We start from the raw sequence: 20,221 nt of genomic DNA on the forward strand, positions 1-20,221 counted from the left end.
TTTTTTGTTTATAATAACTATTACTATTGTTAAGCAAATTCACCACCAAGTTTTTGTGGTTTCGAACGAAGAAGCGCAAATGTTAGTGCTGGCAGCAGCTCAGGTTTATGTCTCAAAACAAAATTGTTTCATGACTTGTCTCACTTAATCATTTTGAGAATGGTGGGGTTGGGGTGAACTCAATCTGACTCACAGCAGAGCTAAAGCCCATCGTCTAGGAGGTATTGTTTATTGCTATAAATCACAGGGCTCTGTGTGCTTAATCTTGCAGCTTGATGTGTTTTTGGGCTGTGCTTCTTGCCATTCCAACCTGCTCTGTTCTTTCACTGGCATAGAAAAATCGCTCCAGCAGTTAGGCTGCACAAATTAAATTGTCACAGATTTTTTTTCCCCTCTTCTTGCATTTATTTATTTTTTCCTATACTCATTTCCTATGTCTCTTTTGCAAGCACTGGGATCTGACATTGTAAACTTTCCTCTATCTAACAGAAAAAAAATTATCACCAAGTCACTACTACTCCAGGTTTTTTTTTTTTTTTTTTTAACACCGGTTTAATTAGGCTGTTTCAGCTAGAACTACTGTAATGGTGAAAAGGTAACACATTTAGAAGGTGATAATTGGATTCAGCTTGAAAAGGGCCATCTCAAAATGGTTTGCATCTATTTACATCTTTGTGTCTCTACATTTGGAACACCATTTGGTGGTTCCTCAGTTGTTAGGATTTTGTGTTACTAATCAAAAGGTTGTGATGTTGAATCTCAACACTGCTACGTTGACACCTTTGGGCTTTTGAATAAGGATTAAAAGGGATGAGTCCCTCCCCCACATGACTGTCAAAAATCACTACATCACCATAGGTCCTGGTGGTTATAAATTCTTATCGATTATAAATGTTGTCTCCCTAAACATGAGTACAAAAGTAATTTGGGCCAAATTTCACAACTCTCGTTCCATGCAAGAAAAGCATTCCAAAGTTTAGCAGAGACACGTATGAAACTTCTATTGAGCTAAATTGTTGTAATTAAATACATATATTGAACTTATTTTATGGCTAACCAAAACTAGCTGTAAAAGAAATTTGAACTTTGAAAGATTGAACCAACTCAAATTAGTTCATTGTGACTGCAAAAGCTTCATATGAGTCTCCACTGAACTTTGGAATGCATTTTTGCATATAACAAGGGTTGTGAAATTTTGCTCCAATTACTTACGCTGTACTTAAGTTCCTGGGAACAAACTTTTAATAACAGCATCTGATAAATAAGTACATGTATAATAGCTGTTTCATAACTCAGTTCTAATTGAAACTAATTATTTGAAATGACACTTAAAAAAGTTTTACGGTTAAAACGATAGTCTTCGTATAAGTTATTATTCTTTCTCATATAAATTCTGCTTTTTAAAAAAAACTTATTTAGTTTGTCTCTTTTGAAACAATGTCACTGATTGCTTAGTGTGTCTGCCTCTACAGTACATCCCCCACCCCACCCCTTTATGGAACAAATCTTGATTATGGCTATATTGTGACTAAGCTGAACTTTGAGACAGAAAAGCTTTTTACTCTCACGGAACCACACTGATGATGTAACCCGGGTGAGGGATGTAGTATTTTCTAGATGTATTGTAAAGCATGTTGAAGCTGAATTTGATGCTCCTGTTGTGAGTGCTCCATGCTTTAGGAGTTGAGGTGAATTATATCCGTGAATGTTAGTTTGTGGCTTTCCTTTGGTTGGGAAGTGATGGCACAACCTAGGTTAATGCATTCTTAGAACTGCGGTTAAGAGAAGCCCTAAACACAGACATTAAAAAAAAAAAAAAAACACACACAGAGTTCATGATCTTTGTGATCAAATAAGAGACAGGCTGTAAACACCAATAAGTAGTAGAATTTTTTTTTTAGTTTTTTGAGAATATTTAATGGAAAATTGCTGGCATCTACCTTTTAAACAAACTACATACCCAGTAGAAAACAAAACTTGAATGGGTAGCTGGCTACTTTCAATAAATTCAGCTCTGATGAATTAAAAAATATGCAGTAATTATGTACACCTGTTCAGCTTTGAAGGCCGCTTCAGTTCATATTAACATGCTTGTTCTAATAAGTAATAGTTTCTATAGTAACTGTTTATTAACTTGGAGTTGTATGGCATGCGCCACTAAATATATTAAAACTTATTCATCAAGGAATGTTTTGTTTGTTAAATTCATGTAAAGGACCTTCAAGTGTCAATGCTTTGTGTCAAAGTTTTTTTTTTTTTTTTCTTTATTATTAACTTGAAATGATGAGAGAAATAAGAGAGGTTGGTAAGAGAATGAGCGTTTTGAAAAAAATAACTGGTAACAGAAATTTACTTACCTTGAAGACAACAATAAATGTAACTATGAGCAGCATAACTTGTTTAATAATAATAATAATAATAATAATAATAATAATAATGATGGTGGTACCACAGGTGCCACCCTAGTGTGGGTGGGTTACTGTCTCAAAACAGCACAACCCGTTTTATTGCTTACATACAGTAGTAGGGCTCCCTGAATCTTTATAAGGTCTGCCATTATTTGTCACATGTACATTACTGCACAGTCAAATTCTTAATTTTTCTCATATCCCAGCTTCTTGTTATTTTGCTGGGGGTCAGAGCGAAGGGTCAGCCATTATCAGCACCTCAAGAGCAGACAGGGTTAAGGACCTTGCTCAAGGGCCCAACTAGCTGGAGCTCGAACCCATACCTTCCGATCAGTAACACGGAGCATCAACACGCTAATCCACCTTTGGCTCCCAATCCGAAAATATTTAATGCGCCTAATCAAATTTTTAGCAGCAATTTCATAACGTTACCAGGTGAACTAATTTAGCCACACTGAGTTCAACTTTGTTTGAACTTAGATAATTGTACTTTGCTAGCATTCTCAGATCATTCTGACTGAATACGGACTAAGACCAGCTGGGATAACTTTCACTTGCCTCTATGTCCTGCATATGAACTGATCAACATTGTTTCATGTTCTTGATGTAGCTTTTTTTTTTTTTTTTTTTTTTTTTTTAACAAAGTTTTGACATTATGACAATAAAAGTTTTGTCTTGTTCTAAAATGAAACAAAGCCTCCACTTAAATCTTACCAAAGAGTGTTCTGTGATGAAAAAAAAAAGAATGATAAATTCTATATTTCGAAAGCATGATAATGCAGAGCTTTTAATTTCTGCATTGAAAACATTTTTTATGTACCAACCAGCCTAAACATGCGTCTGATCTACTGATCTTTCATGTTCAGGCGGTCTAATTAGCACATTCAACTCTGAAACATCGGTATGCTTTTACTCACGATCATTTCTGAGAGCTACTTTCCCAAACTCCTGCCCTCCAGCCAACCTGAGGTGCTTTTGGTCCGAAGCCTGTTCAAAAGCAAACAGACAGTACACTCTTGAGTTTTACTCACTTAATGAGCCTTATCTTTGGATTGGATTTTGCCTGCATTTGCTTTTGTTCCTGATCCTGTTATAATAATCTTCCAGCCTCCTAACACACAGTATGACCTCAGATCAATCCCTGCTATCCTTTATCACCCAAATGAGGATGGGTTTCCTGTTGAGTCTGGTTCCTCTCAAGGTTTCTTTTCAGGGAGATTTTCCTTGCCCTCGTCGCCCTCAGCTTCCTCATTAAGGACAATCTGATGGATTTTCAAACAACATTTTTTAAAAACTGCTTTGCAATAATTACCATTGTTAAAAATTCTATACAAATAAAACCTAAATTGCCTCTCTTTGGGTGTTGGCATGTGCCAGAAAAAAGAAAGGACTAGATGATGGAAATGGAAAATCTAACATATACTACTTTTTTTAACATACTTTTACAGATTTCTGATGCTTGTTAATGCTTCTGTTTAAAATTGTATGTAAATTTTATTTGATGTCCACCTACTACATTTTAAACTTGTGTAAAAAAATAATAACCAAAATAAGCCAAAAGTTAACCTGTGTATAGCTTTACCGATAATACATTGAATACAGTGGAACCTCGGATTAAGAGTAACGCGGTTTACGAGTGTTCCGCAAGACGAGCAACTATTTTTAATAATTTTTTACTTGAAAAACAAGCATTGTTTTAGTTTTCGAGCACCGAGTCTCATGTTTCACGCATGCGCTTCTTGTTTTGACACCTAGCGTCACGTCATCACAAGTGAGCCAACGGTTTTCTCTCTTCTGCAGCGGAATTGTAGGTAATCGTCTCTCTTGCTGGGTGAATACACGCGCACACACACACACACACACACACACACACACACACACACACACACATTAACGGAGAGACCGTTTTTAAAACGGTTTAAAAATTAGCAAGGAACATTGCTAGTCACACTCGCGTGAGCGCATACTAACGGGATCACTACTGTAAAGTAAAAAAATAAAAAAATTAAACAGCTCCTCACCTTTGAAAACAGAAAAGAGTTTGTGTGTTTGTTTGACACCTAAGAGGAGGGGAGCTGTAAAGCCGAGACCTATCGTCTCCCCTGCTGGGTCTTAGTGCTTGCAGTGTGTGTGCGCGTGCGTGTGTGTGCGCGTGCGTGTGTGTGCGCGTGCGTGTGTGTGCGTGTGTGTGCGCGTGCGTGTGCGTGCGCGTGCGTGCGCGTGCGTGCGTGTGCGCGTGCGTGCGTGTGTGTGTTTGTGTGCGTGTTTGTGTAAAACAGAGAGTTTGTGTGTTTGTTTGGCAACCTGAGTGAAGGGGACTGTAAACGCGAGCGAGCCCCCCTTCAGCCCCCCTCCTCTCAGGTTGCCAAACAAACACACAAACTCTTCTCTGTCACGATTGTTTTCAAAGGTGAGGTGCTGTTTAATTTGTTTGTTGTTGTTTTACTTTATAGCAGTGATCCTGTTAGTATGCGCTCACGCGAGTGTGACTAGGGATGTTCCTTGCAAATTTTTAAACTGTTTTAAAAACGGTCTCTCCGTTAATGTGTGTGTGTGTGTGTGTGCCCACGCACATTAAACAGCACCTCACCTTTAAAAACAATCGTGACAGAGAAGAGTTTGTGTGTTTGTTTGGCACGTCTAAGTTCTATCCGTTAATGTGTATGTGTGTGTATGTGTGTGTGTGTGCACGCACATTTTACACACACACACCCTGCGTGCACAAACGGAAACACTTATCTGTCGGAATTTATTTTTAAAAAATTTTAAGGTAAAGTACAGGTTAATTTGTTTTATTTTTACTTTATATTTTGTATTAATTATTTTTATGTATTTATTTTTTTGGGATGTAGAACGAATAATTTAAGTTTCTATTATTTCCTATGTGAAAAAAAAAATTGGTTTACGAGTGTTTTGGAATGCTTCCGGAACAAATTGTGCTCGTAATCCGAGGTTCCACTATACATCGAAATTCCATCGAATTTCTATTGTAATCAGACCTTTTTTTTGTGTGTGTGTGTTTTGTTTTTCAGCCTTATTAACTTGGTATCACTGGAACTCAGAGAAAACATGCTAACATATTTACCTGAGTAAGTACACTCTGCTCAAGTTGTAAGGGTGCCTTTATGTGTGTCTGTGTGTGTATGTGATTTCACACTTGGTTGTCTTTGTCAGATCTCTTTCTCAGCTACACAGACTGGAAGAGCTTGATGTAGGGAACAATGAACTGTATAATCTGGTAAGCTGCTGCCTTATTTATGCATATATATTTTTTTAAGACCCTGGTGTTTTCTTACAGCTTTTGCAATTCCATTTTAGCCAGAATCTTAATTTAAAACTCATTTCGCATGAAATTTCCTATGAATATTGTGCCACCAGATTATTGTGTGCGTAAACTTCTGTGCATGTTTGTTACAATTCACAAATCACGCAGTGAGCCTCCTGGGGAATGCCATTACGCGAATATCTTGCATAGCTCTGCATTCCTGTGCATATTGCTGATTGTCAGCTACTCCTTAATTTCTCACTGCAACACTGATTTCTTTCAGCCCGAGACAATAGGATGCCTTGTGAGTTTGAAGGACCTGTGGCTGGATGGAAACCAGCTGTGTGAATTACCAAAGGTAAAGTATTCCTGAAATGCTCTTATAGGCCACTCGTATTGCCACTGTGCATTAAGGGGAGTTCAGCATACGTAAACATTTACAGTATAGTAATCATTTAACTTAATATTATTATATCATACATGATTTTGTGCAGCTTTAAAATGATTAGCCATGTGCCCAGTAAAATTATATTAAAAGTAAATGTACTCACCATCCACTCTAATAAAATACTTACACACCTATTTATTTATACAGCTACCCAATCAGCCAATCATGTACCAGGAACATCTTGCATTGGATCATGCAGATACAAATCAAGAGCTTCAGTGGTGTTCAGAGGAACAGAATGAATAAAAATTCTGATCTGGTTTAACTGTGGCATTATTGTTGGTGCCAGATTTTAAGTATTTTAGCAGTTCCTGAAATGGAAACGAAAATAATCATTTAGTGTGTAACGGTAATAGAGTTGAAAATGCCTTGGTGATAGAAGAGGTCAGAGGTCAGATTGGTTCAAGCTGCCAGGAAGGATATAGTAACTCCCAAGATCACTCATTTCAGCTGTGATAAGCAGAAAAAACATGTACAAAACTTTCAACCTTGTGGCAAATAGGATACAAGAACAGAAAACCATACTGGGTTCCATTCCATTTGGTCAGGAATTAAAGGATATCATGGGCACAGACTCGCCCAAACCAAACTATTGACGACTCTTCCTCCATGTATCCTCTTGTTCTTGGCTGACAGGAGTAGAACCTGATACGGTCTTCTGCTGATGTCGGCCATTTGCCTTTGTGTTTCATGTGCTGTCTGATTTTTTTTTGGCTCGTCGTAGTTGAAAAGAGTACTTATCAGCTCAGACTGTCCTCTGATTTCTCTCAACAACGTGCTTCAGTATCTCACCAGATTCCTTTTGTTTTCCACACCATTCTGTACAAAATCTAAAGACTTTGTGTGTGTGTGAAAATCCCTGGACATCATCATTGTTTCTGAAACAACAAACCAGCCCATCCTGCACCATAACCATGCCATGGTTAAAGTCACAAAGATCACAGTTCTGCTGTTTGACGTGAACATAAGCAGAAGCTCTTGACCTGTATCTGAATGATTTTATTCTCGTCCTGCTGTCACATGATTAGCTAATTGGAAAACTGTATAAATGAGCAGTTGTACAAGTGTTTCTATTAACGTTGATTCCTGGGAATAAAACACTTCGCATTAATCTAATAAGATACTTAAACAACATGGCACAAGAACCTGCACAGCAATCAGCAGTATTAGAGTTGTGATGATCAGTCAGTGTTTCTTTTTAAACTCAACTAAAATCATTCAGTAATCATAAAACGGACGAGGGGCGTTCAAGTCAAACTGGCACTTTTGATTGAATAACAGATCACAATTAAGCAAGTAAAAACAACTTTTATTTCCGTATATAATCCCCTACTACACATTTATCCCAGCGTTTCACTAGTGCTCATTTTCCTCAGTAAGTTCTTTAATTGCCCAAAATGTGGAAATCATGTGCCATGAGGTCCAGACTGTACGCAGGATGTGGGACTATGTGCAAGTGGTGTTTGGGGATGTTTGTGTGAACAGGTTCCATGGACAACTTTTGCATAAGTTAGTGACAAGTTCCCCATCGTCTTTCAAGGATAATGTGTTCTACTCGCTGAATGTTCATGTTTAAATTGTTTGCACCACTCTGCTTCATTACTATACCCTGCTCGAAATACTCTGTAAATGTCAATTGGTTTACCACTTTCATTCAGGAGACATTTCATCACTAGTTCGTGTATGGTTTGACTTAAACGCCCCTGTGTATTTTGTTAGTTTAAAAAAAGGAACATTTTGTAGTCAAGGCAATACTCCAAGACTAAGTCAGGATGTTTTTAATGAACTATTGACACTGCGCTCTAACTTTGCAAATAAATAATAAATCCTTGCACTGTGTCAGAATGAATTCTCTTATGACCAGCGCTAAGTGAAAGAGGGTGTGTGGGTTGAACATCACAATTCAATTCCACTAGTCTATTGTTAGACCTGTTTAATCTATTATTATCCTGCAAAGTGTTTCTGTACAGCACGGAGTTTCAGAGTCATCCATTTTAGCTAATCTGCCAGCTAAAAGATTATACAAAGTCTAATGAACAATTGTCTAAAGACAAATGATCTTGTTCCCTCCAGGAGCTAGGCAGCATGAAGAACTTGCTCTGTCTGGATGTGTCCGAGAACAAGTTGGAGCACCTCCCAGAAGAAATCTCTTGCTTGGTCTCGCTCACCGACCTGCTGGTATCCCAGAACCTTATCGATGCCCTGCCAGAGGGCATAGGTCAGTGATTCTACATCTTTCTACATTAAAGATGTGTGTGCCCACTGCATTTTTAACTTTAATTTAATTTAATGCTTACTGTACCAACGAATATTTCGTTGGACATTCCCTTACTTTTAGGCAGCCAACTTTAAAACCAAATTTAAATCTTATTTTCACAAACTTTACAACACATGTAATTTATTTGCAATGGAAACAATATTTATGGAAAGGAACAGACACTTCACATACAAGTCTCCTCATAATGACACATAATGAATGTAGGAACTGAACAGGGCCTAACATCAGCTTTTTAAAAATAAATAAATAAATGGCCTTTTTTTTTTTTTTATCATATTTCTCATATTAAGATGATCAGAAAAATAATCTCATGATTTTAATAAACATGTGAACATTGAGTTTATTAAGGAGGGTTATGAATGGTGCACAACGTTTCATGTTCGAGATGAAGTATTTTTTTGTACTGTAGGTTAATTCTTTGCTCATCAGTTATGATGTTTTTGTAATGCATAATATGACCTGTTTATCGGCAGTAGATTGAATGACCAAGACATCTAACACGGTCTGGGAGTGTCAGACGCTATTAAATTGCGTGACTACTGCTATAACAGTCATGTAAAAGCCAGCCGTAAGAGGACAGGATACAGAATACAGTGCACAATAATGCCAATTACTGCTGTGTGATACTTGGATATAATATGGATATGGTTATAAATAAATTTTTCTTACACAAATGTACACCAATCAGCCATAACACTGACTCCACTATTCATTTCGGTGATGAAAAAATATGTATGAATTAAAATAATCAGATGGCCCTCTGAAGGTGTGATGTGGTATCTGGCACCAAGCAGTCAGTAGCAGATTCTTTAAGTGATGCAAGTAGCGAGGTGGGGTCTTCATGGACCGGCATGTTTTTTTTAGCTTATGCACAAATGCTCAATTGGATTAAAATCTGGAAAAATACCTCAAACTCATTGTTGTGTTTCTAGAACCATTTTGCAGTGTAGCATGGGGCATTATCCTGCTGAAAGATATCACTGCCATCAGGGAATACTGTTTCTATGAAAAGGTGTACTTTGACACATACTACCTACCTAAACATTGTTGCTAACAAAGTAAGATCCACATGATCCACACCTGGCTGTCCACATGATGTAAAGTAAAAGGTGATTCATCAGACCTAGCCACCTTCTTCCATTACTCCATGGTTCAGTTCTGATGCTCATGTGCTCATTGTAAGTGGATTTGGTGGTGGACATGGGTTATCATGACTAGCCTGGCTGGTCTGCAGCTACACAGCAGTGATGGACTGAGTTGGATGGTGCGTTCTGATACCTTTCTTTTGGAACGGGCGTTAAAACAGCAATTTGAGCTATAGTACAGTAGCTCTTCTAATGGATCGGACTACATTTACACCCCACATGCATCGATGAGTCTTGGCCGATGACCCTGTTGCCAGTTTGCTGGTTTTCCTTCTTTGGACCACGGTTGGTAGGTCCTGACCACTGCAGAACAGGAACATCCCACAAGTACAAAAGTCACAGCAAATCCTTTTTTCCTCCTTTTCCAACACATTTACTTTAGAGACAAAATGTTCACTTGCTGCCTAATGCATCCCCACTCCTCCAAGTGTACGGTACCTACATAATCACAGCTTCACCCGTCAATGGTCATGATGTTATGGCTGATCGATGTACATTGCTATTATTTTTTATTATATTGGAATAATATTCTTGAATCTCTGTCTATACAGCATGACAAATAATAGTCTTAAAAGACTATAAAAATTACATTGACTACATGCATGTTTTACCTAAAGTTAGTTTAGCCTACTGACATAAATTTTTACCTCAGAATGACATAGCACCTAGTTAATATAAGTGCTGTTTCACCCCTGACATTTTATTTCAGCTTTAATCACAAATCACTCGTGTGCCCACAGGAAAATTAAAACGCCTGTCCATTCTGAAAGCGGATCAGAACCGTCTGATTCAGCTGCCTGAGAGCATCGGCGACTGTGAAAGTCTTACAGAACTGGTGCTGACTGAGAACCAGCTGCTGGTGAGCTACACACCCACGTTCACCTTAGTACATAAAAAAAAAAAAGGTAGGATTCAAGAGCCACTTTATTCCAAATTTGGCACATGGGTATTTTTCATTATGTTATAAATGGCTTGTGGACCTTGAAGTGGAATTTAATGGAGTTTGTAGGTGCTTAAGAGGTCCATAACATTATTGCTGTAAAAGACATCGCCTCTGCTTTGACCTCGGTCCTTTTGAAAATTTCCATCCTTTAATTTGCCAGCCTTTTAGACGTCCTTTTAGCTTGTCAAGAGTTCAGTTACTTGTGCAAGCTGGATAAAGATAGAGACATACAGTAAAAGGTCCAGGCCTGTATAAAAAAGTGACGACTTATTTGCTTTCCACAGAGTTTGCCAAGAAGTATTGGAAAGCTTAAGAAACTCTCAAACTTCAACTGTGACAGGAATCGCCTGGTATCTTTACCTAAGGAGGTAAGAACTATTTCACAATTTAACTTTTGATATTTGAGAGCCTCAGCAAAGTTAAATGGTAGTGTGACCAAGTTCGATACAAGTGTATGAAGTTCAGTAAAAAAAAAAAAAAAAAAAAACCAAAGTGAATACTAGGTTTTGGGTGTTAAATGATGACCATTTTCAAATTGACATTTCTACTTATTTTATTTACCTAATGCTGACCAAAGCCCAAAGCAAGCAAAAGCAATTCTACTGGTGCTATCAAGTATTGTTATTGATACTACTGTGAGCATCTTGGAAGAGAAAGGATCTAAAGTGTCATAAAAAGTTGCTTACCAGAAAAGATGTACATTTATATACATACACTACCATTTAAAAGTTTTAGAACACTTGCAAATTTCTTTGTTTTTGTTTAGTGATTTATTTTCTACATTTTGTAACAATACTGGGGATTACAAAACTATAAAATAACACATACAAAAACAACAGTGAGTTGTTATTTTAAGACACAGAGGTCAGCCTTTCTGTAGTAGTTCTTGCAAGAACAGTATTGTCAAGTGCATTTGCAAAATCCGTCAAGCACCATAATGAAACTGGCTCTCATGAAGGCAGACGAGAAGATCATTTAGAGTTATCAGCCCTAAAAATGACCAATTAACAGCACCTCAGATTTTACAGGCGTTATGAAGTGTAGAGCATTCAAGACAGCTGTCAGTCTTTCCAGGACTGCATGTTCTAGCACATTCACGCCAGGGTCAGAAAGTGCAATGCTCAGAGAGGTACAAAACACCCAAGAGCTATGTACATCTCATATCCTACAGACCTCACTGAGCATGTTAAAGGGCCATGACAGCACAACTGGAAAAAGACTGAACAAGTAGGGTTTGCTCGAAAGGCTTGCCAGGAAAAACCTTTTTTGTCGAAAAAGAAGCATGAAGTGGTTTGCAAAAACTACTGTTTAATGTAAAACCCCTGTCTCAACAAATGTAACTAATTTGTTTGTGAATAAACCATAAATTGTATTTAAATTGCTGTGATATAAGAAAAACTGGAGGGAATGCTACTAAACCCTATTACAACATGCGCCATTGAGTTTATTATCTACTTATTCCACAGTTAAAATTAGATTCAATGATTTTTATACTTGACAACATACAATGTTTAAAAAGGAATAATTGTGATATACTCGCATCTTTTTTTTGTGACATGCAATTTTTTTTTTATTTAGTGCTGCTGTCGTTCAGGTCTACTATCTGAAATCTGAAACCAACTGATTGAAAGCATGCTCTGTAATTAGTGCTCCATTAGGCTGGTGATGTGAAGTTCACATATACTCGGCTGCATTTCAAGCCTGTGTGGGTGTGAGTGCTGTTGTTTCTATAGCATGACCTCGGTGCATTGTGAGAGTGTTCCTAATAAAGTAAAATATAGGGGTTTTTGTTGTTTGTTTTTTTAAACATATCTCTTGATGTTCCTTCCTCTGTATCTGTAGTCGGCGCTCCTCCATCAAAATTTAAGATTTCATCCAGGCATTATGAGTCTCCTGCTCTTGCACGGCAGGTTTTTCCCTCTTTCTTTTGTTGTTAGCTGGTCTTGTGCTACTGTCAGAGGTCTCAGTCTGTGTTTCCTCCAGTACCTGTCTGCAAGAAAGTATAAAAGCAAGAAATTAGCTGAAGGTTGCAACCATATAACAACTTGTACAAATTTAATTCTTCCCACATCCAAATTTTGTCAGCGCTATCACAGATAACCTGAAGTTGTATGTGGATCATCAGCATCTCAATTTTCATAAGTTTCTCTGAGATGTGCTGGAGTATATACATAAAGGTTATACATAAAATGAGTAAGTACCTGTAGCTCTAATACACTACATAAGCACAGCACTTACTGTTTTGAACAGGGAATTTTTCTGGGGCCTTAAAGTAAGCAGACATGAGACTTTGTTATGATCTAATGTGAAAGGATCATCCTGTATATCTTATTATATGCATTTAAAATGTCACCACAAGATCCACAGACAATTCCCAGGAGATGCCGTGATAATATGCGACTCTCAGTAACTGCTTTAATAACGTATTTAATATTATCTTACCGCTCGCTGGCAGGCTCTCTGCTGGACCAGGCTCCACGCTGTCCGGTTCGAATGATGAAGGTAGATGGTCTCGTGGGACAGAGGGGTTCCGACTCAATCACACTGGAGGGTTTTCATCTTATTATTTATGTTTTCCTCACTTCAGTATTGCATCGCGCGCTGTGTGCTGCTCGAGCTGTAGTTTGTTTACCTCTGCACGGCCTAGCTTATTGCTGCTGCACGCGCACGCGTGCGGCTAAATACTTACGGATACTTCTGTAAATATCTGAGTTTTTATCGGGGCAAAGTGAGAAAACGCCCTTAGTACCAGTCAAGGGAAGTCTTAAAGCTACTACATACAGAGACATTCTAGATTCATGTGTTGCTATATAGAGTATATTAGGCTCAATTGTCCAGTTTCGTTCTACCTTTTGTACCATTTTGTGTTCTGTATATTGTAATGCTATAGACATGCTGTTGCGATGATGACATTGGTACATCATGACACTGTATTCTGGATCAGACGTCTTTGGCTGTCTCTCACTCATGTAGCTGCAGTGTGCCTGGGAGGAGCGAGGGCAGACTGTGGTTAATGTGCAATCTGAAAGCCCTTTCTCAGACTTGAAACAATAGCCCAGTGTCACATTGATTCAGATTGTGTATTGAGTGTGTTCAGTGCGTTGGCTGTTCGTGTGCCGTGTGACCTCACACAGTGTTCCCACACACCACAAAGCTGACACATTTCCATCTACGCTGCTGCACACTGAATGTTGAGTACGATACAAGATAGGCAGTATCGGTGTGGAGATCTATGATGTAATGCATTTAAATTCTTTAACACTTATTGCCTACTTTTATGGTAGAGACTTTGCAGGACTGGTTATTTGTATTGGTTATTAGATACAGATGTATATCCTTATTCCTGTTGTGTTTTTATATTGAGACAGGGTTATATACTGTGTATCTATTATAATGTCAGGATCAGGCATTGGATTTGTCACTGCCTGGCAATCCATTAATGCCATGATATAGATCACCACTAATTAGGCTCCATTATCAGCACTTTATAGATCCCCACATCAAGATTTGTCTGTGTACAGGGGTGTTGTTCATGCATGCATTCTTTTTATTAGTTCATCCATCTTTACCTTAAATTTTAAAATATCAACACTAGTAATAATATGGGATTTTTAAGAAACTGACCCTATCAAGCCTTAAAAGATAAACCCCTGGTTGTAATTGATTGAACTCGTATATATGAACAACCTCGAATAAAAGTGCTGTAAAACACCCAGACTCCTCTCATACGTTGTGCTTTTCTCTTTTCACCTATTACTTTTGACATGTTTATGCATTTTTTTTCCCTTTTCACAGATAGGAGGCTGTAGCAGTCTGAATGTGCTGTGTGTCAGAGACAACCGTCTGACACGCATCCCTGCTGAACTTTCACAGGCGACAGAGCTGCATGTTTTTGATGTGTCTGGAAACAGGTTAGTCAGTTCCAGAATAAACCAACCCAAAATCAGAAATATATACAGGGTTACATGAGCACTTTTATAAAATAACACAATTATAACATTTGTTCTATCTAAATCTGTTAATGTTTACAGCACAGCAGTTAGTGATTTGTAAGCTGGATTTGGGACATTACATTTTATGTAACACAAACATATTGAACGTGAGCTAATGGTGCCATTAATGACAAATCACAACCCGTCATTATGCCCAAGGGTTGGTCTCATTCCACTCCCTTTTTTTTTTTACATTCACTACTACTTTTCATAGTGATTCAAATTCATAGATACACTGACTCGTATGTAAAAATCTCCCTGCATACTTACATTTTTAGCAGGTACAGTTGTACTGTATGTATTCAGTATTATGAAAAAACAGTTTTTAAATGAAGTCAAATTGGTTGAACCTCACCACACTCATCGCCATTAATCTCTAGCCACAGTGGCAGTGTAGTGGCAGCATGTCTTATCCACATTTAATTCCATATAATGTCTCTGTTTATTTATTATTTTATTATTTAATGTATTTATTTTTTTCCTTTTTTTAAACAGGCACTGTTTTTCCAAGCTTTTGTTGTTCAATTTGTCTTTCAACTTGTTCAGAGCTGCTAGCACAGTTGTGATAATATTTTAGGTACTGTTGTACAGTAGTTACAGTTGTAATCAGATGTAGTTACTGTTGCCCCTCTATCTAGGCTTCTGACTTCTGACATCAGCAAGGCATTATTGCCCAGAGAACCATCGCTCACTAGATATTTTCTCTTTTTTTACACCATTCTCTGTAAAACCTATAGATGGTTGTGTGAAAACCTCAGTAGATCAGCAGTTTTGAAAATTTCCAGACTAACAACCATGCCATGTTTAAATCACTAAAATCGCATTTGTTCCACATTCTGATGCTCGATTTGAACATCTCGACTGTGTTCATGCCTAAATGCATTGAGTTGTTGCCATGTGATTGGCTGATTAGATATTTACGTTACCAAGCTGTTGAACACGTGTACATAATGAAGTAGCCAGTAAATGTATAGTGTTCCTTTTCACAATTGCTCAGTAAAAATCTGACATGAAAAGACAATGTACACCTATTACAACTATGTAAATAAAAATTTAGTTTTCAAGGAACTTCATGCAATATAATGTACAAACTAACATCTTTCGCGAATATATTTTGGACCTATAGACATAGAACATATAATAAAGGGAATGTCTTGCTCAGCATGTAGCGATATAAGGAGAAACCTGCACTAGTTGATGGTACAGTACATTAAAAGCCAGAATTATTACTGTAGACAGCAGGTATGTTTGTTTATTTATTTATTTATTTTTTATTATCCAAACAGGGTTAAGTTTCAAATAAGGTCAAACATCAAGTTTTTCTTTAATAGCTTTCATGATTTTTGATTAGTTTTTATTTGAGTTTTTATATGGCCTCCCTGACTAGTTCTTTTCTAATGATAAGGAATAAAAGTTTTCCCTTTTCTTCTTCTGTCCTAAGGATATACACACACATTGGTTCGTGACTATATCTGTATAAAGTCCTCTGTTTGAGAAGCTCTCGCTTACTGTCAGCATGTTGTCTCGTGTTCTCTGTAGGCTGACTTATCTGCCCATGTCTCTTACTTCGCTGAAGCTCAAGGCTCTGTGGCTGTCGGAGAATCAGGCTCAGCCGTTGCTCACATTCCAGACAGATGTGGATCCTGAGACAGGGGAGAAAGTGCTTATCTGTGTGCTTTTGCCCCAACAGCCCAGCGAGAGTGAAAAAGGTGCCTAACACGTTGCTAAGAATGAATGCTAATCCTGCTTTTTATGTAATAAATAAATAATAATAAATCACTGACATCACCTGGTTATTAGACCAAAATGCATGATGTTTAAACGTGCATATTTTATATTAAATGTATTTCATTTACATTTCTTGTACATCTTACTCGTTAGTTGTAGCAGTTTTGAAGATTTTTCATGTAAATACCTGCAGTTATGTTTCGATTGCAACAATAATGTTGCTGTAACTATGTCAGGCATATGAATGTGTGTGTGTGTGGGGGGGGGGGTATGTGTAATATAATAAGGGATTATGGTACTTATGCAATCATGGGAAGGATGCATGTACTGTATTTTCAGTTGATTCAAATAATTGTCCACATAAAGCCCTAAACTACTGCCTTCCTCTACTTTAAAGGGTTTTATTTTGCTCTGTGCGTCTCTGGCGAAGATTCTCATAGAAGGAAAAATACAGTATGTGTGATGTTTGATAAACAGCCAGAGCCTAAAATCTCTGATATTGTCTGGAGCTTTCTCTCTCAGCGCGCGATCTGTTTTATGTACACTCACTGGATTGCATGGCTTAAAGGAGCTTATCTCTGCCTAACCACATTCATCGTCATTAATCACTAGCCACAGTGACAAATCAAGTTCTCCACTGTGTCCTGAGGAAGAGCCAGATTTAATTTCAAATAGTTTTTTTAACTTATAAATTTAAATGTAGTAGGTGTTGAAGACAAGGTTTTCTGGCTTTAGGTTGTGGATTTTTTTTGGTTAGGCTGAGGGACTATGGTTGTATGTTGGGACACAAGCTGATGAGGATGAAAAACCCATGGAGGTTTGGTCACTGAGGGATGGAGGAGAGGGAAAGTAAGCACAGGCACAAGCACTCTTGAACAAAAATTTTTTTAGGGTTTATCAAGCATCAAGTATAATGCAGGGTCTTCAGTTGTGGTTACTGTATTTTAGTTTAACCTTTAGTTCACCACATGGCATGAGAAGATATTTTGGAATTAGTGAGACATGATTGTGTGTGTACGTGTGTCTGTCTAGGCTCTGATAATCTGGCACGCTGCGGTGCTCTGGAGAGTCTCGTGAATGACATGGCTGATGACACGTGGGACAGCAGAGCCTTGAATAGAATGAGCACCATCCGATTCCTAGATGACGATGATGAAGATGATGATGAAAAGGTGAGAGAAATGTGAAATGCTCTACTGTCTCATCCACTTGAGCCTCCATGTTTGTGTATCATTAAACTGAAATAACAGCTCTGATGATTGCTGCTACTGCTACCACCTGATTTATATGGCTGGGTTTGATGCAGGAATTTACTGCATGTTTAATAAAAATGCAAATGATCAAACACTTCTATCAGAGTTTCAGAAGTTTGAATGAACCTAATCTCACCCATGTGAATTTCTTGCTTTAGCCAAAGGAGAGATTACACTGTAGGTGTGCTGAGTAAGGGTTGTCAGAATTGATTGCGAGATTGAATAAATAACCATATAAATACAGAATAGCAAAATAAGTAACTATAAAAGTAAACACTAGAGCAAAATAAAAGCAGTGCGACAGATTTCCAACAGGTAATGTTTCATGTAATAGTAGTTAACCGTTGTTAATACCGCAATGACCCTGGAGGTCTGAAACACACCTGGGAACAAATCTGAATATCATTATAAATAAAAAAAAAGTAGTCTTTAAATAATTGGATCACTTAGCTAGTCAGCTATTTTAACAAGTTAACACAGGTGCCAGAGATCACCCCCGCCCCCCAACCCCAAAGTGTGTCCATTAATGCCAGCTTAAACACTTTAAATACCAGATAATAATGCGTTTATTTCACTCCTTCTCCAACTAACCCGTTTTCGTGTGTATGTAAATGAGCCACGTCCCTCTACAGTACAGTACAGCTGAGCAACAATCCAGGGAGGATATCTTCTTATATGATGTCACACTAGGGAAAAAATCTAATTGGCTTGTTTAAGACCTGGCGATACGAAAGTGAAAAAAAGGTCAAAAATAAGGAATTACATTTTTTTCCCTATACATAGAATAGAAAAGATTTTTGAAGGAGTACTATGGTATCTTGCAGCTTGACACTAGCAGCAGATCCTTCAAGTTTAGATCCTCCTTAGCTTAGAACACATCCCCCAGATGCTTAATCAGATTTTTGGGGAATTTGACCAATGGTCTCCATAAATATTCACCATGCATTATCTGACCAGCCTGCGATTACGCAGCCCTAAATGCTGCATCTGTCTTTTTGATACCCTTCTGTTATGGCCTGCAATAACTTTTTGTAACTCGGGAAAAGAAGCTATTTTGCAATAGTGGTCAATTGAATGTGATAAATAGCGATAATTCGTTCTATAACGTAGCTATTGTCCCTCTAGTAATGGTTTCCTTTCTTTTAGGGAACGCTGCTGCGACGGGCCACACCGCACCCCGGAGAGCTGAGGACCATGAAGAAGGTGGTGGAGAACCTCCGCAATGATCTGAATGCTGCCAAAGCCCTGGACTCCAACAAAAATGAGGTCAATAACACTGTGGACCGAGTGACTACATCTGTGTGACCAGTTTTTACCTCTGGAATGGCCCAGTCCCCATGATGTCTACCCACATGTGCCTCATCCAGCCTTCTCCCATTGCTTTTTCTCCCTCGAATGTGACTTTCCTTTCCTGTTCTCTCCTTCATCTCCTTAGATCCTGAATCAGGGAAAGACCTCCATGATAGGTGCCTTGTTTTTTTAAAAAAAAATTTATGATGCTCAGAGCAATAACCTGTGCAGGAATGCATAGGCTTTTTATTTTACAGGGCAGTTTTTTTTAAGGCTTTTCCCCCTCAAATAGGTAGATGCACTACATTAAGTCTTATACTTTATTAAATGCTGACAGAAGCCACAATTATACTGACTATACATATCATATTCATTTATATATATTTACATTCTATTTTTTTAATTTTTATTTTTTTAAGCACTCGGTGGATGTTTCTTTATTTCCCCTTCTTTTTCCAAGTCTTTCAGGACACATTGAGCCCAGTCATTTTTGGACCTACTTATTTTAAAAAACATGATGTATAGATCTTTGTGTATATCAATACGTTTTGTACTTGTGGCAGCTCAGATGATGTTAAACCTGGAGGGGACAAAAAAAGAAAGATGTATAGCATATTTCTTACTCAATTTTTATTCTTGCAAACATATTTGTGGTTTTTACAAAGCAAGTGAACAACATGTTTAAATGTCTTATACAGCGAATAGGTTAGCTGGTGGTGCGTGGATGGTTTCATATTTACTTTTAAGGTGTGCATATTCATAAATCTACAATTAAAATCATGTTTTGTATGTAAATATGCATAAGGGCTAATGTGGCATGGAACATTTCCATGTCTTGTAACTGGAGTGTTGTATCAGTACCAGCACCACTTTTGGATGTTAGACTCGGTACATAAACCTAGTTAGTCTTTCTTGGTTTTATAATAGGGTTTGGTGGGCAGTTTCCTTTTAAGTGCAGTTTCAGGAAAAAAAATCACACGCATACCGCACACTTTTGCAACTCCTAAATCATACTCCTTTTGCTTGTCCATTTTATGGTACACTACAGACTCCTTTTTGCATTTTATTTTCTTTATTGCAAAGAGACGAAGGTGTTGAAATGCTGATTTTTTATTTAATTTTTTTTAAAGAAAAAACAAAAATCTTTTAATTATTATATTTTATGTTGGTGATAAAGCTGCACAGAAAAATGATCTTAAATAGATTCTACGCCTTTATTATTATGACTTCTAACCACTGATACAATAAAGTGATTTTATCAAATCAGAGCACATTGTGGTCTTTATACCATTATTAGGTTCTTTGCATTGTTTGCTTTCTCTACTACAAGGTGATTGTTTTTTATTATTATTATACCAACATCAAATACATTATGTAATTTTTTTCGCATCCTAGCATACTTATGGACAAACTAGAGTATGTCATATTTACACATATTTTCAAACTCCATGATGGTTCCTGATTTTTATTT

At 37.6% G+C, this 20,221-nt stretch overlaps 1 protein-coding gene across 1 annotated transcript in view; it reads left to right on the forward strand.

The window, feature by feature from the left end:
• lrrc1 (leucine rich repeat containing 1) overlaps positions 1–19,871 on the forward strand; it is a 50,603-nt gene extending 30,732 nt beyond the window's left edge. Inside the window, exons 5-14 of the mRNA XM_053503051.1 lie at positions 5,441–5,497; positions 5,583–5,646; positions 5,957–6,031; positions 8,195–8,339; positions 10,285–10,403; positions 10,772–10,855; positions 14,283–14,398; positions 16,019–16,188; positions 17,240–17,379; positions 18,607–19,871. Coding sequence (XP_053359026.1) covers positions 5,441–5,497; positions 5,583–5,646; positions 5,957–6,031; positions 8,195–8,339; positions 10,285–10,403; positions 10,772–10,855; positions 14,283–14,398; positions 16,019–16,188; positions 17,240–17,379; positions 18,607–18,765 — 1,129 coding nt within the window. The 3' untranslated portion in view covers positions 18,766–19,871. The remainder of the gene's footprint in view (positions 1–5,440; positions 5,498–5,582; positions 5,647–5,956; positions 6,032–8,194; positions 8,340–10,284; positions 10,404–10,771; positions 10,856–14,282; positions 14,399–16,018; positions 16,189–17,239; positions 17,380–18,606) is intronic.
• Positions 19,872–20,221: the final 350 nt, after the last annotated feature.

The sequence above is a fragment of the Clarias gariepinus genome, chromosome 8, assembly GCF_024256425.1.
Source record: "Clarias gariepinus isolate MV-2021 ecotype Netherlands chromosome 8, CGAR_prim_01v2, whole genome shotgun sequence".
In the NCBI taxonomy this organism is placed as follows: domain Eukaryota; kingdom Metazoa; phylum Chordata; class Actinopteri; order Siluriformes; family Clariidae; genus Clarias; species Clarias gariepinus.